The sequence below is a fragment of the Salmo salar genome, chromosome ssa28, assembly GCF_905237065.1.
Source record: "Salmo salar chromosome ssa28, Ssal_v3.1, whole genome shotgun sequence".
Taxonomy (NCBI): domain Eukaryota; kingdom Metazoa; phylum Chordata; class Actinopteri; order Salmoniformes; family Salmonidae; genus Salmo; species Salmo salar.
The window spans coordinates 306,868-333,285 of record NC_059469.1 but is presented as its reverse complement, the minus strand read 5'-3'; the positions used below and the strand labels follow the sequence as shown (position 1 = coordinate 333,285).

The following is a 26,418-nucleotide window of genomic DNA, read 5'->3' as shown; positions in this document are numbered from 1 at the left end:
TTTGATGTTGGTGTGGTGTGCCACTTTTTTCCACACATAGTGTTGTGTTCCTTCCAAACAACTCAACTGTAGTTTCATATGTCCACAGAATATTGCACCTGGAACATCCAGGTGCAAACTTCAGACGTGCAGCCATGTTTTTTTAGACAGCAGTGGCTTCTTCCATGGTGTCCTCCCATGATCACCATATTTGTTTAGTGTTTTACGTAACAAACTCGTCAATGTTAGCATGTTACAGAGATTTCTGTAAGTCTTCAGCTGACACTAGGATTTTTAACCTCATTACAAGAGCACATCGCAGAATCCTCAGTCATCTTTGCAGGACACCCACTCCTAGGGAGAGTAGCAAAGTGCTGAACTTTCTACATTTATAGTCAATTTCTCTTACCGTGGACTGATGAACACCAAGGCTTTTAGAGATACTTTTGTAACCCTTTCCAGCTTTATGGAAGTCAACAGGTCTTTTGAGATCTTGTTTGTTCGAGGCATGGTTCACATCAGGCAATGATTCTTGTGAATAGCTAATTCAAATTTTGTGTGTTTTTAATGGGGCAAGGCAGCTCGAACCAACATCTCCGATCTTGTCTCATTGATTGTACTCCAGGTTAGCTGACTCCTGACTCCAATTAGCTTTTGAAAAAGTAATTAGCCTTGGGGTTCACATACTTTTTCCAACCTACACTGTGAATGTTTAAATGTATTCAATATAGACAAGAGATACAATTTGTGTATTAGTTTAAGCACACTGTTTGTCTATTATTGTGACTTAGATGAAGCTCCGATCAGATTTGATGACCAAGTTATGCATAAATCCAGTTAATTCCAAAGGGTTCACATATGTTTTCTTGCCACTGTATATATTGCGCAAGAATGAAATGGTATGAATAAATTCATCAAAATAACATTTGAATGAAAATGTCAATCATTATTTGATTATGTTGGTAACCCGTTGTATAAAAGTGAAAATGCCCTAGAAGTCAGTGTTTGGAGGATATATTGGCACGGTTTGCCGGCCCTCGACGTGCCAATATGTCAATGACCAGTAGAAACTGCAGTCATTTTCACTATTCTTAGCAATGATTTAGGAATCCTTGTGGGCATTAGCTAGGTTGCCACTTGTTGTTCGCCTATTGAAATTGAACTAAAGTTCATGAAAATAAATAGCTGACCAGCTACTTAACCCTGTTGCCCAAAGCTAATGTTATAAGCAGCCAGCTAGCTTCGTCTGACTAGTGAGGCTTGACCGGGTTATGTTTTGTGAAGCTAGCCACAAAAAAGGATTAGGTACAATAGTGGAATTTGCAGTTTGCCTTCAAAGTAAGTGTCATTGACAGTGATGCAAATGACTACAAATAGTAGAATAGTCATATTTTTATTTTGAAGGCTAACCGCAAAGTCGACTGTTGTGGCTAATCCTTATTGTGGCTAGCTTCACATAGATGGGTCGGACCACCATTAATCAAATAAGAACTGTCTTATAAATTAGGGTTATTTTAGATGACACCTAGCTATAGTTACTGAAACGGATTGTCGTTTTTGGTGAAGAACAGTGTTTGCATCCATGAGCGAGCTAGCTTTAAAAAAAAAAAAAATTATGACCACCACTGTAGGTGCACGAGACAACTTTACCAGCATCATGGCATACGTATCGATGAATCAATGTGACGTATGAAATACGAGTGATAGTGTAATAACTACGTAAAAAATGTATGAACGTGTTCAATTATGTGATGTGCAGTCATATTCAGGTCCTGATTGGTCAACAAGCTTAATTGACGTGTTAAATAGTATATTTTTGACATGCAAAGACCCAAACAGCGTTCCAAAGAAATCCTGGTTGAGAATGAAACGACTAAACAAATGAGCAACGAAACAGCACAGCAAGTATGTGAAAGAAATGGGTTTTGATTGTTTACTGTTAATGGGGACATTCGTAATGCCAAAACTTTTTGGTGTGTAACCTATTATTTAACCAGGCAAGTCGGTTAAGAACAAATTCTTATTTACAATGACGGCCTACCCCGGCCAAACCCGGATGACGCTGGGCCAATTGTGTGCCACCCTATGGGACTCCCAAAAACGGACGGATGTGATACAGCCTGGATTCGAACCAGGGACTGTAGTGACACCTCTTGCACTGAGATGCAGTGCCTTAGACTGCTCTGTGTGTGTGTGTGTGTAACTATTTAACTTACGAGGAATGCTTAAAAGGCAGCTAAAATTGTAAATGTCGGTTATCGGTATCAGTGTCGTTTTTTTGGGGGGGCAAGGAGAATATCGTTATCGGCCGACAATGTCATTAAAACTAAATGCCAAGAAAGCTGTAGGCTATTACACCATTATTTATCATCACTACATGAAAAAAGAGCAAATGGACTTGAAAGTGTGTGGTTTGATGAGAACACCAACGTTTCGCCAAAGTATAGATGTATGGCCAAGTTGCGCACGGACAGCAGTGGACACATCAATTCAGGCTACAAGACAATTGAATCATTTGAATCACAATCATTTTGAAGTAATCTGATGAAAACATGACAGGTTGTGCCACATTAAAAGGTACATTCTAAAAGCTACATTTTACTGGTAAAATAACGTTATCAATCCTGCAGCAGCCCTCTCTTCTAGCGAGCTAGCTACTTATCGACTCCCTAGCCAGTTCGTTTTAGCTCTATCTAATAATAGCCTACCTAATGACGAATGCTCTTCGAATTGTCAATATAAACGTTTAATTTTGTACAGTTAAACATAAAGACGACGACACGCGCTAAATCAAGTAGCAAATGTTAGCTTTGCTAGCGACCTTGCCTCATTTTGGCAGACTGCTTACTCGGCTTGTTAACTTTTGATAATTTCAGACTCCTCAATTGGAGACAGAAAATACTCTAAAATGTAATACACTGAACAAAAATAGAAATGGAACATGCAACAATTTCAAAGATGTTACAGTTCATATAAGGAAATCACTCAATTGACAAATTCATTAGGCCCTAAAATAAATATATTTTTATAATATGGGGATGAGGTGGGCTATTTACAGATGGGCTATGTGCAGTGATCTGTGAGCTGCTCTGACAGCTGGTGCTTAAAGCTAGTGAGGGAGATATGAGTCTCCAGCTGCAGTGATTTTTGCAGTTCGTGAGCTGAGGCTGGGCTTCACCTAGCAAAGACTTATAGATGACCTGGACCCAGTGTGTTTGGTGACGAATATGAAGCGAGGGCCAGCCAACGAGAGCATACAGGTCGCAGTGGTGGGTAGTGTATGTGGCTTTGGTGACAAAACGGATGGCACTGTGATAGACTGCATCCAATTTGCTGAGTAGTGTGTTGGAGGCCATTTTGTAAATTACATTGCCGAAGTCAGGGATCAGTAGGATAGTCCGTTTTATGAGGTTATGTTTGGCAGCATGAGTGAAGGCTGCTTTGTTTTGCGAAATAGGAAGCCGATTCTAGATTACATTTTGGATTGGAGATGCTTAATATGAGTCTGGAAGGCGTCTACAGTCTAACCAGACTGCAGCAGCCCTCTCTTCTAGCGAGCTGATCCCTGGCATTTGTAGTTGTCCACATATTTTAAGTCAGAACCGTCCAGAGTAGTGACGCTGGATGGGCGGGCAGGTGCGGGCAGCGATCGGTTGAAGAGCATGCATTTAGTTTTACTTGCATTTAAGAGCAGTTGGAGGCCACAGAAGGAGAGTTGTATGGCATTGAAGCTCATCTGGAGGTTAGTTAACACCATGTCCAAAGAAGGGCCAGAAGTATACAGAAGGGTGTCGTCTGCGTAGCGGTGGATAAGAGAATCACCAGCATCATTGATGTATACAGAGAGTCGGCCCGAAGATTGAACCCTGTGGCACCCCCATAGACTGCCAGAGGTCCGGACAACAGGCCCTCCGATTTGACACACTGAACTCTGTCTGAGAAGTAGTTGGCGAACCGGACGAAGCAGTCATTTGAGAAACCAAGGCTGTTGGGTCTGCCGATAAGAATGCGGTGATTGACAGAGTCGAAAGCCTTGGCCAGGTCGATGGTGGTTATATCGTTTAGGACCTTGAGCGTGGCTGAGGTGCACCCATGACCAGCTCGGAAACCAGATTGCGTAGCGGAGAAGGTACGGTGGGATTCGAAATGGTCGGTGATCTGTTTGTTAACTTAACTTTCAAAGACCTTAGAAAGGCAGGGTAGGATGGCTATAGGTCTGTAACAGTTTGGGTCTAGACTGTCTCCGCCTTTGAAGAGGGGGGATGACCGCGGCAGCTTTCCAATCTTTGGGGATCTCAGACGAGTACGAAAGAGGTTGAAGAGGCTAGTAATAGGGATTGCAACAGTTGTGGCGGATAATTTTAGAAAGAGAGGGTACGGATTGTCTAGCCCGGCTAATTTGTAGGGGTCCAGATTTTGCAGCTCTTTCAGAACATCAGCTATTTGGGTGAAGGAGAAAAGGGGGAGGCTTGGGCAAGTTGCTGTGGGGGGTGCAGGGCTGTTGTCTGGGGTAGCCAGGTGGAAAGCATGGCCAGCTGTAGAAAAATGCTTCTTGAAATTCTCGATTATCGGTGGTGACAGTGTTTCCTAGCCTCAGTGCAGTGGGCAGCTGGGAGGAGGTGCTCTTATTCTCCATGGACTTTACAGCGTCCCAGAACTTTTTGGAGTTCGTGCTACAGGATGAACATTTCTGTTTGAAAAAGATAGCCTTTGCTTTCCCAACTGCCTGTGTATATTGGTTCCTAACTTCCCTGAAAAGTTGCATATCGCGGGGTCTATTCGATGCCAATGCAATACGCCACAGGATGTTTTTGTGCTGGTCAAGGGCAGTCAGGTCTGGAGTGAACCAAGGGCGATATCTGTTCCTGGTTCAAAAATTCTTTGGAATGGGGCATGCCTATTTAAGATGGTGAGGAAAGCACTTTTAAATATGAACCAGGCATCCTCTACTGACGGAATGAGGTCAATGTCCTTCCAGGATACCCGGGCCAGGTCGATTTAGAAAGGCCTTCTCGCTGAAGTGTTTTAGGGAGCGTTTGACAGCGATGAGGGGTGGTCGTTTGACCGCAGACCCATTACGGACACAGGCAATGTGGCAGTGATCGCTGAGATCCTGGTTGAAGACAGCAGAGGTGTATTTGGTGGGCTGGTTGGTTTGGATGATATCTATGAGGGTGCCTGTGTTTACAGATTTTTTGTTGTACCTGGTAGGTTCATTTTATAATTTGTGAGATTGAGGGCATCAAGCTTAGATTGTAGGATAGCCGCGGTGTTAAGCATGTCCCAGTTTAGGTCACCTAATGGCACGATCTCTGAAGATAGATGAGGGGGACAATCAATTCACATATGGTGTCCAGGGCACAGCTGGGGGCTGAAGGTGGTTTATTGCAAGCGGTAATGGGTAAGAGACTTGTTTTTGGAAAGGTGGATTTTTAAAAGTAGAAGCTCAAATATGGATTTCACATGATTAGGATTGCTGATAAGCATCCATTAGTCACAGATACTTAAAAACTGTAGGAATGGGGATCAGAAAACCAGTCCGTATCTGGTGTGACCGCCATTTGCCTCATTCAGCTTGACACATCTCCTTTGCATAGACTTCAGCATGCTGTTGATTTTGGCCTGTGGTATGCTATCCCACTCTTCAATTGCTGTGGGAAGTAGCTTTATATTTGCGGGAACTGGCACACGCTGTCGTACATGTCGTTCCAGAGCATCCGTAACATGATCAATGGGTGACATGTCTGAGTATGCAGGCCATGAAAGAACTGGGACATTTTCAGATTCCAGGAATTGTGTACAGTTTCATCAGCTGGCTGGGTGGTTGTTCTCAGACCATCCCACAGATGAAGAAGCTGGATGCGGATGCCCTGTGCTGGTGTGAGTACACATGGTCTGCGGTTGGTGAGGCTGGTTGGATGTACTGCCAAATTCTCTAAAACAAATTTGGAGGTGGTTTATGGTAGAGAAATTAACATTAAATTCTCTGGCAACCACTCTGGTGGACATTACTACAGTCAACATGCCAATTGCACACTCCCTCAACTTGAGACATCTGGTGCACCTGTCTAATGATCATGCTTCTTGATGTGCCACACCTGTCAGATGGCTGGATTCTTGGCAAATGAGAAATGCTCACTATCAGGGATGTAAAAAATTATCTTTTTGACATAGGACCAACACTTTACATGTTTTATTTTTGTTCAGTATATTATAATTACCAAATCTAAATAACGAATTGTATACAGTTTCTTACCTTCATATTGTTATCTCAATGGCAGAGCTGTCAAAGTTGTGAGAAACCTTTCAGGTCCGGTGGAGGTGAGGTGCCTCCCTGTGGCAGCATTCACTTTGTCTCCCTGCCAAAACAAAACATTTGGTAAATCCTGACAAGATTGTGCTACCCATATCGTTAATAAACATTGTTCAAGATCAAAATCTGAAAAATGGAGATGGTTCTATGTTAAATGCACATGTTTAACGTTAGTGGATTGAATAAATCTCTTTAATTAGGATTACTTAGTGTTTCCAGTCCCCTTTAAGATGCATAATGTTTCATCTGTAGGTGCTACAAAGCAAACATTGGTGTCATGTAAAGTTTTACAGCTTGATCTGTAATGTGATTATTATTTAGATGTAAAAACTATATTTAATCTACGAGTATTGAAAACTATTAACTTGAATGTTATCCATATAAACTCTACATTTAGCCCCCGTTCCTCCCATTTGTTCCATATTGGGTCTATCCTATTATGGTTAATTTAGTCATAGCTGCAGCCATTGCCTGTTGGGCATATCTAATTTTGTTTGTACATTGATTTGATTATGGGAATTTCTATTTCTACCCTACAGGCCACTGACGAGGACAATCTGAACCTCACTGCCATTGATCTCTGGGGTCACACATGTTTCTGCTTTGAAGCATAAAGCACGGAATCTGCCACCTGGCTCTGTGGAGCAAAGAAGTACCCTAAGAGACACCAGCAGTGTCAATTAGTCCCATTCCACTGATGTCAGGCCTATTGATGCTAAGTTAAGCAACCAATTTGTAAGGAAGATCCCATTCAGTCTGAAAGCAGCCCAGAGATGACCAGTCAGACAGCTCAACTGAATTGTCCAACTATCCACCTTGAGTGCCCCGGGCCAAATACAGACGTCTCCAGTATGTCACTCCAGATGGAGACTCTGCCAGACCCTAGTGTTGTAAGTGGAGAAACTTCACCTCTCTCAGACAGCTGTCTTTCATCTACATCATCACAGCACAGTGGTATCAGTGGGGAGCCCGGAGCCAAGCGGTGGTCCTCTAACCCAAGAACCATGATCATCCCTATTTTAAAACCCATCCATCTGGGATTCAACAGGCAGAAGTCCTACTCCCCAATTTTGAGTCCCATGCATGCCTCAAAGACCTTCAGGCTTGAAGATGAATCTTTCCCGAACTGCACTGGAGAAAGTTTATTTGAGGACACTATAGACTCCTGCTTTTTGCCTATTGTGGTGGAGCCCAAGGGGGGCAGCTCTACAATGGATTTGTCACACACACCTCCGGAGACTTGCGTTTCTATGAAAGAGAGTTTCACTAAACCAGAGGATGCAAATACAGATTTGCCAAGGGGCTCTAATTTTAGTCTCAGTTTGCAGGGAAGTCCTGCACCAACAGCTCTCGGGGAGACTATATCAATCAATAGCTGTTACAAAGCTTCCCTGGAGGGCACACATGACATATCTGCATTTGAGGGCAGCAAAGAAAGTCTGCATTCCTTAGAACATAAGGTACAGAACCTGACCACCAAGGTTGCCATGTCTGCTGTGGTCCGAAATTCAAGTGTTACCTCTTCCTGTCTCTCAAATGCTAATGTCACACACATAATTTGCCCTGATAGTGAGATGTCTGCGTCCTATACGGTGCCATTGTCCTCGTCATCACACAAGGAACCAGATGTTGACAAGAGTGTGAACGGCACTGTGGAACTTATGGTTGGACCAACACTGGAGCCCGAAACTGGGACCAACTCCACTATGGTCCTTACCGAGCCCAGTGTCACAACTACTGCGCTGGAGTCTGTGGAGATTAGTAGGCCACTGAAAGACACTTTTGAAGCTTGCCCTACTATGAAGTTCAATGCAACCACTGAGCAAGAGACTTATGATGGTACCAAACAACCTCTAAACAATACCTTTCAAACTAACCCTCATTTAAATGCAGCCACTGAGCCAGTGACCATTGTTGGCAATTCACGCCCCCCTTTTCAAACTGACCACGAACCAACAAAAAGTTCTGAAGTCGATGTCTGTGAACATACGGTACAGTCCCAACCAGGCCCGTCCGGGAGAGATGGTGACCCCTTCACCTTGGACGACACCCTGGCGTTTGGTCCCAACTTTCTGCTCACATCCACTCCCATGGGTACATCTAAGGCTTTAAGGAAACCAGAGAGACCCTCAGATGTGTGGAAAATGTTATCTTCGGGCTCCCTGCCAAAACCAGCCAAACCACTGCTGTCTCTAAACTCGCCATTTATAGGAAGACGTTCCTTCAGCCCACGAGTGTCCCCTCTAATCCCAAATCACTGCTACCCCCACTGAGATCTGTGTCCCAGCTTCCATCACTGACTTGCCCACCAAAGACCAAGACAGCCCCCGTGGCTTCAGCCCCCTCGGAGCCATCCTCTGCCATACCCAGCACAAGACGCAAAACACAAGCAGATGCCTCGGGACATGCTGCGGTCACTGTTTCTCAGCAGGTAGGCTATGGGGAATGCAAGTGTGCTTGCATCAAAGGGTATATTTAAAAATTCTAAACATTTTAATATGAAGGCTATATTTATGAGTTTGATATTATCCTCTACCAATCCATCCACTGTATTTAGTAAGATTGAATCAACAGATTGTACAAGGCTATCCAGTCAGTTATTTTCCTCCATTTCTCTCCTAGGTCTCGACAGATAAAACTTCCAGTAGTAGGTGTAGCACAATTGCAGGTGAGCAGCTGTTCCTTTTAATCTGTTGAGTATGTATGGCTCTCTCAAAGTTTAAACCTTTCCTCGTATCCTACCCTCTGCTGATTACTGATTTAGCAGAACATGGCAGGTGAAAGCAATATAGTGGAAACGTATCTTTTCCTTTTACCTATATGTTCATGAAGGAAAGGATATGAGGAGAAGAAGCCATTTTAGAGTACTGAGACAGCCTAAAGGGAATCTCAATCATACTTCCCTGATTCCTTACATCCTCTTTCTCAAACGCATTTGATAAAAAGGTTCTATGGAAGGAGGAGGGCGGTGAAGAATCAAGAGATACAATTTAAGATTTACGTCTTTACACACGCACACACTCAGTGCGTTCGGAAAGTATTCAGACCCCTGGACTTTTTCCACATTTTGTTACAGCCTGATTCTAAAATGGCTTAAATTAATAAAGTCAATCAATCTACACACTATCTCATGACAAAGCGAAAACAGGTTTAGACATTTTTGCACATTTATTGCAAAACAAAAAACACCTTATTTACATAAGTATTTAGACCCTTGCTATGAGACTTCGAAATTGAGCTTAGATGCAAATAACAATAGTGAGATTATATACAGGAGGGTACCAGAACAGAGTCAATGTGCGGGGGCACTGGTTAATATGTACATATAGGTAGAGTTATTAATGTGACTATGCATAGATGATAACAACAGCGTTGCGGTGAGGGGGGAGCGCAATGCAAATAGTCTGGGTAGCCATTTCATTAGATGTTCAGGAGTCTTATGGGTTGGGGGTAGAAGCTGTTTAGAAGCCTCTTGGACCTAGACTTGGCGCTCCGGTAAGCAGAGAGAACAGTCTATGACTAGGGTGGCTGGAGTGTTTGACAATTTTTAGGCCTTTCTCTGACACTGCCTGGTATAGAAGTCCTGGATTTTGGCCCCAGTTTTGTACTGGGCTGTTCGCATTACCCTCTGTAGTGCCTTACGGTTGGAGGCCGAGCAGTTGTCATACCAGGCAGTGCTGCAACCAGTCTGGATGCTCTCGATGGTGCAGCTGTAGAACCTTTCGAGGATCTGAGGACCCATGCCAAATCTTTTCAGTCTCGTGAGGGGGAGTAGGTTTTGTCTTGTCCTCTTCACAACTTGTCTTGGTGTGCTTGGACCATGTTAGTTTGTTGTTGATGTGGACACCAAGGAACTTGAAGCTCTCAACCTGCTCCACTACAGCCCTATCGATGAGAATGGGGGTGTGCTCGGTCCTCATTTTCCTGTAGTCCACAATCATCTCCTTTGTCTTGATCACGTTGAGGGAGAGGTTGTTGTCCTGGCACCACACGGCCAGGTCTCAGACCTTCTTCCTGTAGGCTGTCTTGTCAGTGATCAGGCCTACCACTGTTGTCATCGGCAAACTTAATGATGGTGTTGGAGTCGTGCCTGGCCATGCAGTCAAGTGAACAGGGAGTACAGGAGGGGACTGACCACGCACCCCTGAGGGACCCCTGTGTTGAGGATCAGCGTGGCGGATGTGTTACCTACCCTTACCACCTGGGGGCGACCCCGTCAGGAAGTCCAGAATCCAGTTGCAGAGAGAGGTGTTTAGTCCCAGGGTCCTTAGCTTATTGATGAGCTTTGAGGGCACTATGGTGTATAATACTGAGCTGTAGTCAATGAATAGCATTCTCACATAGGTGTTCCTTTTGTCCAGGTGGGAAAGGGCAGTGTTGAGTGCAATAGACGGCATTGTCTGTGGATCTTTTTGGGCGGTATGCAAATTGGAGTGGGTCTAGGGTTTCCTGGATAATGGTGTTGATGTGAGCCATGACCAACCTTTCAAAGCACTTCATGTCTACAGACGTGAGTGCTACAGGTCGGTAATCATTTAGGCAGGTTACCTTGGTGTTCTTGGGCACAGGCACTATGGTGGTCTGCTTATGACATGTTGGTATTACAGACTCGGACAGGGAGAGGTTGAAAATGTCAGTGGAGACACTTGCTAGTTGGTCAGCGCATGCTCGCAGGACATGTCCTGGTATTCCGTCTGGCCTGCGGCCTTGTGAATATTGACCTGTTTAAAGGTCTTACTCACATCGGCTGCGGAGAGCGTGATCAGCCTTCCGGGAACAGCTGGTGCTCTCATGCATGTTTCAGTGTTTATTTTCCTCAAAGCGAGTGTAGAAGTAGTTAAGCTCGTTTGGTAAGCTTGGAACCGGTGTAGTACGATTTGATCTTAGTCCTGTATTGATGCTTTGCCTGTTTGATGGTTCGTCAGAGAGCGTAGCGGGTTTCTTATAAGCTTCCGGGTTAGAGTCCCGCTCCTTGAAAGTGGCAGCTCTAGCCTTTAGCTCAGTGTGGCTTTTGCCTGTAATCCATGTCTTCTGGTTGGGGTATGTACAAAGGGGGGGGGGAGGGAGAGTATTTGATCCCCTGCTGATTTTGTATGTTTGCCCACTGACAAAGAAAGGATCAGTCTATTATTTTAATGGTAGGTTTATTTGAACAGTGAGAGACAGAATAACAAAAAAATATCCATAAAAAGCATGGCAAATGTTATAAATTGATTTGCATTTTAATGAGGGAAATAAGTATTTGACCCCCTCTTAATTAGAAAGATTTCTGGCTCCCAGGTGTCTTTTTATACAGGTAACGAGCTGAAATTAGGAGCACACTCTTAAAGGGAGTGCTCCTAACCGCAGCTTGTTACCTGTAAAAAAAGACACCTGTCCACAGAAGCAAGCAATCAATCAGATTCCAAACTCTCCACCATGGCCAAGACCAAAGAGCTCTCCAAGGATGTCGGGGACAAGATTGTAGACCTACACAAGGCTGGAATGGGTTACAAGACCATCGCCAAGCAGCTTGGTGAGAAGGTGACAACATTTGGTGCGATTATTCGCAAATGGAAGAAACACAAAAGAACTGTCAATATCCCTGGGGCTCCTTGCAAGATCTCACCTCGTGGAGTTGCAATGATCATGAGAACGAGGAATCAGCCCAGAACTACACGGGAGGATCTTGTCAATGATCTCAAGGCAACTGGGACCATAGTCACCAAGAAAACAATTGGTGTAACACTACGCCGTGAAGGACTGAAATCCTGCAGCGCCCGCAAGGTCCCCCTGCTCAAGAATAAATACACATGCCCGTCTGAAGTTTGCCAATAAACATCTGAATGATTCAGAGGACAACTGGGTGAAAGTGTTGTGGTTAGATGAGACCAAAATGGAGCTCTTTGGCATCAACTCAACTCGCTGAGTTTGGAGGAGGAGGAATGCTGCCTATGACCCCAAGAACACCATCTTCACCGTCAAACATGGAGGTGGAAACATTATGCTTTAGGGGTGTTTTTCTGCTAAGGGGACAGGACAACTTCACCGCATCAAAGGGACAATGGACGGGGCTGTGTACCGTCAAATCTTGGGTGAGAACCTCCTTCCCTCAGCCAGGGCATTGAAAATGGGTCGTGGATGGGTATTCCAGCATGACAATGACCCAAAACACACGGCCAAGGCAACAAAGGAGTGGCTCAAGAAGAAGCACATTAAGGTCCTGGGGTGGCCTAGCCAGTCTCCAGACCTTTATCCCATAGAAAATCTGTGGAGGGAGCTGAAGGTTGGAGTTGCCAAACGTCAGCCTCGAAACCTTAATGACTTGGAGAAGATCTGCAAAGAGGTGTTGGACAAAATCCCTCCTGAGATGTGTGCAAACCTTGTGGCCAACTGCAAGAAACGTCTGACTTCTGTGATTGCCAACAAGGGTTTTGCCACCAAGTACTAAGTCATGTTTTGCAGAGGGGTCAAATACTTATTTCCCTCATTAAAATGCAAATCATTTTATAACCTTTTTTACATGCGTTTTTCTGGATTTTTTGGTTGTTATTCTGTCTCTCACTGTTCAAATAAACCTACCATTAAAATTATAGACTGATACCGATTTATTTTTTTATATTTTGTAATAATGACAATTACAACAATACTGAATGAACACTTATTTTAACTTGATATTATACATCAATAAAATCAATTTAGCCTCAAATAAATAATGAAACATGTTCAATTTGGTTTAAATAATGCAAAACAAAGTGTTGGAGAAGAAAGTAAAAGTGCATTATGTGCCATGTAAGAAAGCTAACGTTTAAGTTCCTTGCTCAGAACATGAGAACATATGAAAGCTGGTGGTTCCTTTTAACATGAGTCTTCAATATTCCCAGGTATGAAGTTTTAGGTTGTAGTTTATTATAGGAATTATAGGACTATTTCTCCCTCTACGATTTGTATTTCATATACCTTTTGACTATTGGATGTTCTTATAGGCACTTTAGTATTGCCTGTGTAACAGTATAGCTTCTGTCCCTCTCCTCGCTCCTACCTGGGCTCAAACCAGGAACACATCGACAACAGCCACCTTCGAAGCAGCGTTACCCATGCAGAGCAAGGGAAACAACTACTCCAAGTCTCAGAGCGAGTGAAGTTTGAAACGCTATTAGCGCGCACCCGCTAACTAGCTAGCCATTTCACATCGGTTACACCAGCCTAATCTTGGGAGTTGACAGGCTTGAAGTCATAAACAGCGCAATGCATTGCGAAGAGTTGCTGGCAAATGCACAAAAGTGCCGTTTTGAATGAATGCTTACGAGCCTGCTGCACCCTACCATCGCTCAGTCAGACTGCTCTATCAAATCATAGACTTAATTATAACATAATACACAAACACGAGCCTTAGGTCATTAGTATGGTCGAATCCGGAAACTATCATGTTTATTCTTTCAGTGAAATACAGAACCGTTCTGTATTTTATCTAACGGGTGGCATCCATAAGTCTAAATATTCCTGTTACATTGCACAACCTTCAATGTTATGTCATAATTACGTGAAATTCTGGCAAATTAGTTCAACGTGCCAGGCGGCCCAAACTGCTGCATATACCATGACTGTTGCAAGAGAAGTGACACATTTTCCCTAGTTGAAAGAAATTCATGTTCGCAGTCAATATTAACTAAATATGCAGGTTTAAAAATGTATGAGTTCTTACTGCATTCGCGTAACAGGCAGGCTCCTCGTGGAGTGCAATGTAAAGCAGGTGGTAAGAGCGTTGGACTAGTTTACCGCAAGATTGAATCCCCAAGCTGACAAGGTTAACCTCTATGGGCTAGGTGGGACGGTTGCGTCCCACCTACGTAACAGCCACTGCCAGCCTGTGGCGCGATTTTCAAAACCTTAAAAATCCTATTACTTCAATTTCTCAAACATATGACTATTTTATAGCCATTTAAAGACAAGACTCTCGTTAATCTAACCACACTGTCCGATTTCAAAAAGGCTTTACAACGAAAGCAAAACATTAGATTATGTCAGCAGAGTACCAAGCCAGAAATAATCAGACACCCATTTTTCAAGCCAGCATAAATGTCACCAAAACCCAGAAGACAGCTAAATGCAGCACTCACCTTTGATCTTCATCAGATGACAACCCTAGGACATTATGTTATACAATACATGCATGTTTTGTTCAATCAAGTTCATATTTATATCAAAAACCAGCTTTTTACATTAGCATGTGACGTTCAGAACTAGCATACCCCCGCAAACTTCCGGGGAATTCGCTAACATTTTACTAAATTACTCACGATAAACGTTCACAAAAAGCATAACAATTATTTTAAGAATTATAGATACAGACCTCCTCTATGCACTCGATATGTCCGATTTTAAAATAGCTTTTTGGTGAAAGCACATTTTGCAATATTCTAAGTACATAGCCCAGGCATCACGGGCTTGCTATTTAGACACCCGGCAAGTTTAGCACTCACCATAATAATATTTACTATTTTAAAAGTTTGATTACCTTTTGTTGTCTTCGTCAGAATGCACACCCAGGACTGCTACTTCAATAACAAATGTTGGTTTGGTCCAAAATAATCCATCGTTATATCCGAATAGCGGCGTTTTGTTTGTGCGTTCCAGACACTATCCGAAATAGTAAAGAAGTGTCACGCGCATGGCGCAATTCGTGACAATAAAATTCTAAATATTCCATTACCGTACTTCGAAGCATGTCAACCGCTGTTTAAAATCAATTTTTACGACATTTTTCTCGTAGAAAAGCGATAATATTCCGACAGGGAATCTCCTTTTCGGCAAACAGAGGAAAAAATCCCAAAGGCGGGGGCGGTCGGGGTCACGCGCATAAGCCCAGTGTCCCTTGATTGGCCACTTGAGAAAGGCGATAATGTGTTTCAGCCTGGGGCTGGAATGACGACATTCTGTTTTTTCCCGGGCTCTGAGCGCCTATGGACGACGTGGGAAGTGTCACGTTAGAGCAGAGATCCTTAGTAAATGATAGAGATGGAAAAGAAGTTCAAGAAATGGTCAGACAGGCCACTTCCTGTAAAGGAATCTCTCAGGTTTTGACCTGCCATTTGAGTTCTGTTATACTCACAGACACCATTCAAACAGTTTTAGAAAATTTAGGGTGTTTTCTATCCATATGTAATAAGTATATGCATATTCTAGTTACTGGGTAGGAGTGGTAACCAGATTAAATCGGGTATGTTTTTTTTTTATCCAGCCGTGTCAATACTGCCCCCTAGCCCTAACAGGTTAAAGTCTGTCGTTCTGCCCCTGAACAAGGCAGTTAACCCACCATTCCTAGGCTGTCATTGAAAATAAGAATGTGTTCTTAACTGACTTTCCTAGATGAACAAAAAAAAAAACGGCAAATCGGTGGCCAAAAATACCGATTTGTTATGTGAACTTGAAATCTGCCCTAATTAATCGGCCATTCCGATTAATCGGTCGACCTCTACTCTCTGTGTGTGGAGTGAAGGCTGTCTAGAGTTTTTGTCCCTCTGGTTGCACATTTAACATGCTGATATAAATTTGATTAAACTGATTTTTAATCTGTTTTTAAACTGTTTAATTAAACAGTTTCCCTGCATTAAAGGCCCAGGCTACTTGGAGCTCCGCCTCTGGGTGAGTGTTTTCTTATGGCGGAATACGGCTTGTTCAATGCTGTCTTTGTGCCAGCCTCAATCTGTGGTGGTATGTAGACAGCTCTGAAAAATACAGATGTACTCTCTAGGTAGATAGTGTGATCTACCGCTTATCATGAGATACTCTACCTCAGGCGAGCAATAGCTCGAGACTTCCTTAGATATCGTGCACCAGCTGTTATTTACAGAAATATACAGTCTGCCGCCCCTTGTCTTACCAGACGCCGCTGTTCTATCCTGCCGGTACAGCATATAATTGATTGTGTCGTCGTTCAGCCATGACTCCGTGGAGCATAAGATATTACAGTTTTGAATGTCCTGTTGGTAGTTTAATCTTCTTTATTCTCCAAAGATTGCATGTTTGCTAGCAGAATGGAAGGAAGTGGGGCTGTATTCGATCGCATACGAATTCTCAGAAGGCAGCCTGCCCTCTGGCCCCTTTTCTCCGCCGCCTCTTCACGCAAATCACGGGGATCTGGGCCTGTTCCCGAGAAAGCAGTATTTCATTCGCGTTGGGCTCGTCAGACTCGTTAAAGGGGGAAAAAAGGATTCTGTCACTCCGTGGTGAGTAATCGCAGTCCTGATGTCCAGAAGTTATTTTTGGTCATAAGAGATGGTAGCGGCAACATTAAATACAAAATAAGTTACAAAAAACACAATCGGTTGGGGACGCGTAAAAGGTCATCTTTCTCCGGCACCATTGTTGACACTCATCTATGAGATGTTTCTACAACTTCATTGGACCTGTTGTAAATAAGGTATTTCTGTTTTTTATAAGGCTGTAACGTAACAAAATGTGAAATAAGGGAAGCAGTCCGAATACTTTCTAAAAGCACTGCCAAGTTATTGTTATTCGTTGTGTATTTATTACATGTTTTACTTTTCTATTATTGTTCTATTTTCTTTCTCTGCATTGTTGGGAAGGGCCAGGAATAAAGCATTTCACTGTTACTCTACACCTGTTTACAAAGCATGTGATACTTTTATGTTTGATTCCCTCAGTCATCACCTCTAATTGTTTATTTGTTGAATTTATAGAATCGAAACTGACGAGCACTGGCCTGAGGAAACCTCAATCCTATGGCACTCAGAGATCCATAGCTAGCCTCAGGCATCCTGCAGTAAGAGCTATGGCAACCCGCTCCACTGAAAACCCCAGCCTCGCTTCAGGTATGAACAGCATTGTGTGAGAGTGTTGGAATTAAACCTAACTGCCCATTATGAGAATCTTACAAGCTTGATCCCACAACTTCATGTACAGTGCATTTGGAAAATATTCAGACCCCTTGACTTTTTCCAGATTTTGTTGGGTTCTAAAATTAAATATTTTTACACACAACACAAAAGATAATGACAATGTGAAAACAAGTTCATCAATTTTTCCAAATTTATAAAGAATAAGCAGATACCTTATTTACGTAAGTATTCAGACCCTTTGCTATGAGACTCAAAATTGAGCTCAGGTGCATCCTGTTTCTATTGATCATCCTTGATGTTTCTACAACTTGATTCCAGTCCACCTGTGGTAAATTCAATTGATTGGACTTGATTTGGAAAGGAACACACCTGTCTATAGAAGGTCCCACAGTTGACCCTGCAGCACTCCACCAATCAGGCCTATATGGTAGAGTGGCCAGACAGAAGCCACTCTTTATTAAAAGGCACATGACAGCCCGCTTGGAGTTTTCCAAAAGGCACCTAAAGGACTCAGACCATGAGAAACAAGATTCTCTGGTCTGATGAAATCAAGGTTGAACTCTTTGGCCTGAATGCTAAGCGTCACATCTGGAGGAAACCTGACACCATCCCTACAGTGAAGCATGGTGGTGGCAGCATCATGCTGTGGGGATGTTTTTCAGCTGCAGGGAGACTAGTCCGGATTGTGGGGAAAGATGAAGAGAGCAGAGATCCTTAATGAAAACCTGCTCCAGAGCGCTCAGGACCTCCAACTGGGGCGACGGTTCACCTTCCAACAGGACAATGACCATAAACACATAGCCAAGACAACGCAGGAGTGGCTTCGGGACAAGTCTTTGAATGTCCTTGAGTGGCCCAGACAGAGCCCGGACTTGAACCTGATCAAACGTCTCTGGAGAGACCTGAAAATGGCTGTGCAGTAACGCTCCTCATCCAACCTGACAGAGCTTGAGACGATCTGCAGAGAAGAATGGGAGAAACTCCCCAAATACAGGTGTGCCAAGCTTGTAGCGTCATATCCAAGAAGACTCGAGGCTGTAATCGCTGCCAAAGGTGCTTCAACAGAGTACTGAGTAAGGGTCTGAATACTTGTGATATTTTTTTTTTGTTGTTTGTTGTGGGTGAACAGTACAGGAGGGGACTAAGCACACACCCCTGAAGGGCCCTGTGCTGATTGTCAGCGTGGCGGATGTTGCCTACCCTCACCAACTGGGGGGCGGCCCGTCAGGAAATCCAGGATCCAGTTACAGTGGAAGGTGTTCAGTGCCAGGGTCCTGAGCTTGAAGGGCACCATGTTGTTGAATGCTGAGCTGTAGTCAATGAACAGCATTTTGACTTTTTGTCCAGGTGGGTAATGGCAGTGTGGTGTGCAATAGATTGTGTCATCTGTGGATCCGTTGGTCCGGTATGCAAATTGGAGTAGTTCAACAAAGGAGTGAGTAATGGGTCTGAATACTTATGTAAATGTGATTATTTTTCCCCCGTTTTTTATAAATTTGCAAAAATGTCAACCTGTTTTTGCTTTGTCATTATGGGGTATTGTGTGTAGATTTAGGGGGGGGAGAGATTTAATACATTTTAGAATAAGACTGGAAAAAGTCAAGGGGTCTGAATACTTTCCGAACGTGCTGTAAGTTGCCATATGATCTGTTAATGTAATGGTACTGTGTTTTTCTGTCATGCATGTCTGAATTGTATAACCTAAACAGTACATTAATTACTTATGAATATTCCACCTGTAAGTGTTAACCCAGTTATTTGTTTTCCATGTTTCTTTATCAGACAAATCCCTGACAAGGTTGTTTTTGTCAAACATTTGAAAATAGACTGAAATCCTTAGTTTTGGTAATTTTCCTTAATTTGTATAACAAATGTTCCATTTCATCACAGGTTTAAATGGAAGGAATCTACAAGCACCCAACCAAGGCCAGAAGCACTTGCCAACCAGCAGTGATGCTTTTCCTGTAGCAAAGAGGAAAAAAATGGGTAATTATTCTGTGAGCTAGATGGACTTGCATTGTTGATATAGTGTGTGGTGTGGATGTTAATTAAGGAATAACAGTGCAGGTCATGGAATTTGAAATGACGGTGATTGGCCAGCCTAATGACCGTGATCACCGTAATAACCATTCATATAGCAAAAAAACAAGTTTTTATATGCATCTTTTGTCCTCTGCTCCTGACTGCATGTGCTGCAATTGAAATAGAACGGGCATCCCCATTGAAGTTGATTATGGCATAATGGGTGGAGTAGCTTCCATTGCAATTGTACCCATAGGAGCAAAGCAGGAAGTAAAATATGTGCTGTGATTTGTTGATTCAACTGACATTACAAAAAATACATTCCATTCCAGGAGCCTCACATCAGGTAACATTTGAATGAACATTCTACATTACCATTGAAATTATTCAATCACAATACCAGATGGCAATTGTACCCATGAATTTACCAGTCAAATTGCCACCGTTAGAGGTTCCAGTCCCATTCAATTCATTCTATTTCTGTGTGCTGCATTGTGGGGACAGTTGCCTAGGCAACTGAAGACTTGTTTGCTTGTTTCAGCAAGGAGCAACAAAGTTTCTTCACATTGTTAAAAGTAAAAAAAAGGTAATGTCTTATGTTATACCGAAACGTGGTTAAACGACGACACAGATAATATAAAGCTGGCTGTCTTCTCCGTGCATCGGCAGGACAGAGCAGCTACGTCTGTTAAGATGAGTGTGGGTGTGCCTACTTGTCAATAACTGCTTGTCTAATATTAAAGAAGTCGAGGTATTGCTTCCCTGAGGTAGAATACCTCATGATAAGCTGTAGACCACACTATTTACCAGGAGGTTTCTCGTCTATATTATTTGTATCCGTCTATTTACCACCAAACTGATGCTGGCACGAAGACCGCACTCAATGAGCTGTATAAGCAAACAAGAAAATGCTCATCCAGAAGAGGTGCCTCTAGTGGCCGGTGACTTTAATGCATGCGACCTTAAATTTGTTTTACCTCATTTCTACCAGCAAGCCACATGTGCAACCAGATGGAGAAAAAAAAACTCTAGACCACCTTTACTCCACGCACAGACTCATTCAAAGCTCTCCCTCGCCCTCCATCTGGCAAATCTGACCATAATTCCATACGCATGATTCTTCCTTACAAGCAAAAACTAAAGCAGGAAGTACCAGTGACTTGCTCAATACGTAAGTGGTCAGATGACATGGCTGCTATGCTACAGGACTGTTTTGCTAGCACAGACTGGAATATGTTCCGGGATTCTTCCTATGCCATTGAGTACACCACATCAGTCATTGGCTTCATCAATAAGTGCATCGACGACTAAGTTGTCCCTTTAGTTACCGTACATAGATATCCCAACCAGAAGCCATGGATTACAGGCAATATCTGCACCAAGCTAAAGGCTAGAGCTGCCGCTTTCAATGAGTGGCACACTATTCCAGACACTTATAAGATATCCCGCTATGCCCCCAGACGAACCATCAAACGGGCAGAGGGGCAATACAGGACAAAGATTGAATCCGACGTGGCAGGGCTTAAACTATAGCGGACTACCAAGGGAAACCGAGCTGCGAAGTGACGTGAGCCTACCAGATGAGCTAAATGCCTTTTTTAATGTTTGCTTCGAGGCAAGCAACACTGGAGCATGCATGAGAGCACGCTCTCCATAGCTGATGTGAGCAAGACCTTTATAAACAGGTCAACATTCACAAAGCCGCGGGCCAGACGAATTACCAGGACGTCTATTCCAAGCATGCGTGGACCAACTGGCAAGTGTCTTCACTGACATTTTTAACCTCTCCCTGACTGAGTCTGTAATACCAACATGTTTTAACCTCTATGGGCTAGGTGGGACGCAAGCGTCCCACCCGTGGTGCACTCCATCAACAGCAGGTGCATTTCAAGAGCGGCAAATTTGAATCCAAATAAATGTCAAAATTCAAATTTTTCAAACATACAACTATTTTACACCTTTTGAAAGATAAACATCTTAATCTAACCACGTTTTACGATTTCAAAAAGGTTTTACGGCGAAAGCATAAATTTAGAGTATGTTAGGACAGTACATTTACAAGAGTTGTGTGTAATGTTTTGTCAATTCAAAGACAGGGTCACCAAAACCATAAAACCAGCTAAAATGATGCACTAACCTTTTACAATCTCCATCAGATGACACTCCTAGGACATTATGTTAGACAATGCATGCATTTTTAGTTCTATCAAGTTCATATTTATATCCAAAAACAGCGTTTTACTATGGCATTGATGTTGAGGAAATCGTTTCCCTCCAATAACCGGCAGTCAAGTCAGTACCACAAATTAAATAATTAAAATTAGAAAACATTGGTAAAATATTATATTGTCATTTAAAGAATTATAGATTTACATCTCTTGAACGCAATCAACTTGCCAGATTTAAAAATAACCTTACTGGGAAATCACACTTTGCAATAATCTGAGCACTGCGCCCAGAAAAATACGCGTTGCGATACAGACTAGACGTCATGTTGGAGAGATCGAAAATACTCTGTAAATAATCCATTACCTTTGATAATCTTCATCAGATGTCACTTCCAGGTATCACAGGTCCATAACGAATGTAGTTTTGTTCAAAAAAGCTCATCATTTATGTCTTGTTAGCACATGATCTAAGCCAGCCGGACTTCTCGTCATGAACGAGGGGAAAAAATATATTTACGTTCGTTCAAACATGTCAAACGTTGTATAGCATAAATCATTAGGGCCTTTTTTAACCAGAACATGAATAATATTCAAGGTGGACGAATGCATTCTCTTTTATAACGTATTGGAACGAGGGTACCCAACATGAACTCGCGCGCCAGGTGTCTAATGGGCCATCATCGTTCCATGGCTCTTGTTCGGTCAGATCTCCCTCCAGAAGACTCAAAACACTTTGTAAAGGCTGGTGACATCTAGTGGAAGCAATAGGAAATGCCAAAATATTCCTCAGCCCCTGTGTTTTTCAATGGCATAGGTTTAAAGGTAATACAACACATCAGGTATCCACTTCCTGTCAGAAAATGTCTCAGGGTTTTGCCTGCCAAATGAGTTCTGTTATACTCATAGACACCATTCAAACAGTTTTAGAAACTTTAGAGTGTTTTCTATCCATATATAATAAGTATATGCATATTCTAGTTACTGGGTAGGATTAGTAACCAGATTAAATCGGGTACATTTTTTTATCCAGCCGTGCAAATACTGCCCCCTAGCCCTAACAGGTTAAGCGGACCACCATAGTCCCTGTGCCCAAGAATGCAAAGGTAAACTGCCTAAATAATTACTGCCCTGTAGAACTCACATCGGTAGCCATGAAGTACTTTGAAAGGCTAGCATTGGCTCACATCAACACCAACATCCCGGAAACCCTAGACCCACTCCAATTCGCATACCACCCCAACAGATCCGCAGATGACGCAATCTGTCACACTGCCCTTCCCCACCTGGACAAAAGGAACTGGTGTTGAATACTGAGCTGTAGTCATAGTACCCACTAAGCTAAGGACCCTGGGACTAAACACCTCCCTCTGCAACTGGATCCTGCACTTCCTGACGGGCTGCCCCTGGTGGTAAGGGTAGGCAACACATCTGCCACACTGATCCTCAACACTGGGACCTCTCAGGGGTGCATGCTTATACCCTTCCTGTACTCCCTGTTCAACCACAACTGCGTGGCCAAGCACGACTCCAACACCATTAAGTTTGCTGACTACACAACAGTGGGCCTGATCACCGAAAATGATGAGACAGCCTATAGGGAGGAGGTCAGAGACCTGGTGTGGTACCAGGTCAACAACCTCTCCCTCAATGTGAGCAAGACAAAGGAGCTGATCGTGGACTAGGCCCACATTAACATCGACAGTGCTGAAGTGGAGCAGGACGAGAGTTTCAAGTTCTTTGGTGTCCACATCACCAACGAACTATCATGTTCCAAACACACCAAGACTGTTGTAAAGAGGGCAGGACAACACTTTTTCCCCCTCAGGAGACTGAAAAGATTTGGCATGGATCCTCAGTTCTAAAGCTGCACCATCGATGGCATCCTGACCAGTTGCATCACCGCCTGGTATGGAAACTGCTCGTCATCTGACCGTAAGGCGCTACAGAGGGTAGTGCGTACGGCTCATTACATCACTGGGGCCAAGCTTCCTGACATCCAGGACGTATACAGTTGAAGTCGGAAGTTTACATATACCTTAGCCAAAAGCATTTCAACTCAGTTTTTCACATTTCCTGACATTTAATCCTAGTAAAAATTCCCTGTCTTAGTTCAGTTAGGATCACCACTTTATTTTAAGAATGTGAAATGTCAGAATAATAGTAGTGATTGATTTATTTCAGCTTTTATTTCTTTCATCACATTCCCAGTGGGTCAGAAGTTTAAATACGCCTTTAAATTGTTTAACTTGGGTCAAACGTTTCGGGTAGCCTTCCACAAGCTTCCCACAATAAGTTGGGTGAATTTTGGCCCATTCCTCCTGACAGAGCTGGTGTAACAGTCAGGTCTGTAGGCCTCCTTGCTCGCACACACTTTTTCAGTTCTGCCCACAAATGTTCTATAAGGTTGAGGTCAGGCATTGTGATGGCCACTCCAATACCTTGACTTTGTTGTCCTTAAGCCATTTTGCCACAACTTTGGAATTATGCTTGGGGCCATTGTCCATTAGGAAGACCCATTTGCAACCAAGCTTTAACTTCCTGACTGATGTCTTGAGATGTTGCTTCAATATATCCAGGTCCCGTGTGGCTCAGTTGGTAGAGCATGGTGTTTGCAACGCCAGGGTTGTGGGTTCGATTCCCACGTGGGACCAGTACGGGACCAGTACGGAGGAAAATAAATGTATGCATTCACTACTGTAATTCGCTCTGGATAAGAGCGTCTGCTAAATGACTAAAATGTAAAAAATGTAATCCACATAATTTCCCTTCCTCATGATGCCATATATTTTGATGTGCACCAGTCCCTCCTGCAGCAAAGCACCCCCACAACATGACGCTGCTACCCCCATGCTTCACGGTTGAGATGGTGTTCTTCGGCTTGCAAGCTTCCCCCTTTTTCCTCCAGACAAAACGGTAGTCATTATGGCCAAACAGTTCTATTTTTGTTTCATCAGACCAGAGGACATTTCTCCAAAAAGTACGGTCTTTGTCCCCATGTGCAGTTGCAAATCGTAGTCTGGCTTTTTTTATGGCGGTTTTGGAGCAGTGGCTTGCTTCTTCCTTGCCGAGTGGCCTTTCAGGTTATGTTGACAAAAGACTTGTTTTACTGTGGATATAGGTACTTTTGTACCCATTTCCTCCAGCATCTTCACATGGTCCTTTGCTGCTGTTCTGGGATTGATTTGCACTTTTCGCACCAAAGTACGTTCATCTCTAGGAGATCGAATGCATCTCCTTCCTGAGCGGTATGACGGCTGCGTGGTCCCATGGTGTTTATACTTGCATACTATTGTTTGTACTGATGTACGTGATACCTTCAGGCGTTTGGAATTTGCTCCCAAGGATGAACCAGACTTGTGAAGGTCTACACATTTTTTTTCTCCTGAGGTCCTGGCTGATTTCTTTAGATTTTCCCATGGTGTCAAGCAAAGAGGCACCGAGTTTGGATGCATTTCAAGCCTATCTTCACAGGTACACCTCCAATTGACTCAAATGATGTCAATTAGCCCATCAGAAGCTTCTAAGGCCTGGACATAATTTTCTGGAATTTTCCATGCTGTTTAAAGGTAGTCAACTTAGTGCATGTAAACTTCTGACCCACTGGAATTGTGATACAGTGAAATAATCTGTCTGTAAACAATTTTGGGAAAAATGACTTGTCACGCACAAAGTAGATGTCCTAACCTACTTGCAAAAACTATAGTTTGTTAACAAGAAATTTGTGGAGTGGTTGAAAACGAGTTTTAATGACTCCAACCAAAGTGTATGTAAACTTCTGACTTCAACTGTGTCTAGCCACCTGTCATTAATCAGTATAAAGGAGGAAATGTTGCTTGCTTGTTGAGCAAAATCAAAGCTGTAATGCATCCTGATGTCTTTGCTTGCTGGTTCAGTAGGGCCCCCCAGAGACAACTGCAGATCTTGACAGGTGGTCTTGCAGTCATCAACCATCTTCTGGTAGACCGACCGCTCACTCTGAACAAGCAGGAGATGCTACTCTTGCTTCTAGCATTATTTTACAATAGCAATGCTGCCGTATCAATATTTGTCTCCAGGTGTTTTACATTTAGCAATTGTGACGCACCTTCCATATTCACTTTCCATGCACTTTTTTGAGACCGAGCCCATCTGAAACACGTTGGTTGTTGGTACTGGTCCCTCAGGGTCACTCTACCGGCCTTACACCACAGATGGGAAGACTAAGTTTATTCCCAAAAAGCCATCAATGCACTCTGTAACCACTGGTCAAGTAGTCACAGAATGATCAATCTTTCTCTTGATTTTCTTGCAGGGTGTCCAAAGTGTGTGCTACTTCAGCAAGAACTGGAGATGTGTCGTCAAGAAAATGAGAGGCTGCAAGCAGGTATTATTCAAATAGAACATTTCTAATTTTTTTTGGTGGGGGGAGTTACAGCCTACGGTTGAATGGCGGGAACCCTGATTACTGAGATTTTCCACCCAAAACCACTCCCTTTTCCCGGGATAAATGGCTGCGAGAAACTAGTAAATTATAATACCTTTACTTGAACAGCATGGCGAGAAATGGAACTGTTAAATCAACGCTCAAGTTGGGGAAAGACAGCCCATCTCAATATGGAGTGCAGTTCACAATGCATGTAGACCTACTTATCATCATGGTAAGCGTTTTAAAACAGCCCATCACTCGAATATTGATGCTTTAAATCAGTGAATTCGCAGTCTTTCTCTCTATCATCAACCATTTTACTCTGTACTTTGTTGAAGCACCTTTGGCAACGATTATAGCCTCGAGCAGGTTGAGAGCTTCAAGTTCCTTGGTGTCCACATCGACAACAAACTAGAATGGTCCAAACACACCAAGACAGTCGTGAAGAGGGCACGACAAAGCCTATTTCCCCCTCAGGAAACTAAAAGATTTGGAATGTGTCCTGCGATCCTCAAAAGGTTCTACAGCTGCAACATCGAGGGCATCCTGACTGGTTGCATCACTGCCTGGTACGGCAATTGCTCGGCCTCCGACCGCAAGGCACTAGAGGGTAGTGCGTACGGCCCAGTACATCACTGGGGCTAAGCTGCCTGCCATGCAGGACCTCTAACCAGGCGGTGTCAGAGGAAG

At 43.3% G+C, this 26,418-nt stretch overlaps 1 protein-coding gene across 6 annotated transcripts in view; it reads left to right on the top strand.

Annotated features, from left to right (window-relative positions):
* The window catches only part of LOC106589259 (dnaJ homolog subfamily C member 7), a 112,690-nt gene that overhangs the window by 2,498 nt on the left and 83,774 nt on the right, over positions 1–26,418 (top strand). For 5 of the 6 annotated variants that reach the window (XR_006762552.1, XM_045710142.1, XM_045710139.1 and 2 more), the window contains exons 2-6: positions 6,832–8,723; positions 8,915–8,960; positions 16,975–17,106; positions 19,024–19,119; positions 25,615–25,686. Coding sequence is in view for 4 of the 6 variants with exons in the window: in XM_045710142.1 (XP_045566098.1) it covers positions 17,067–17,106; positions 19,024–19,119; positions 25,615–25,686 (208 nt within the window). In the remaining 2 variants the exon portion in view is untranslated. Of the gene's footprint in view, positions 1–6,831; positions 8,724–8,914; positions 8,961–16,974; positions 17,107–19,023; positions 19,120–25,614; positions 25,687–25,854; positions 25,961–26,418 lie in introns of all 6 variants that reach the window. The other variant, XR_006762553.1, reaches the window with a different exon arrangement.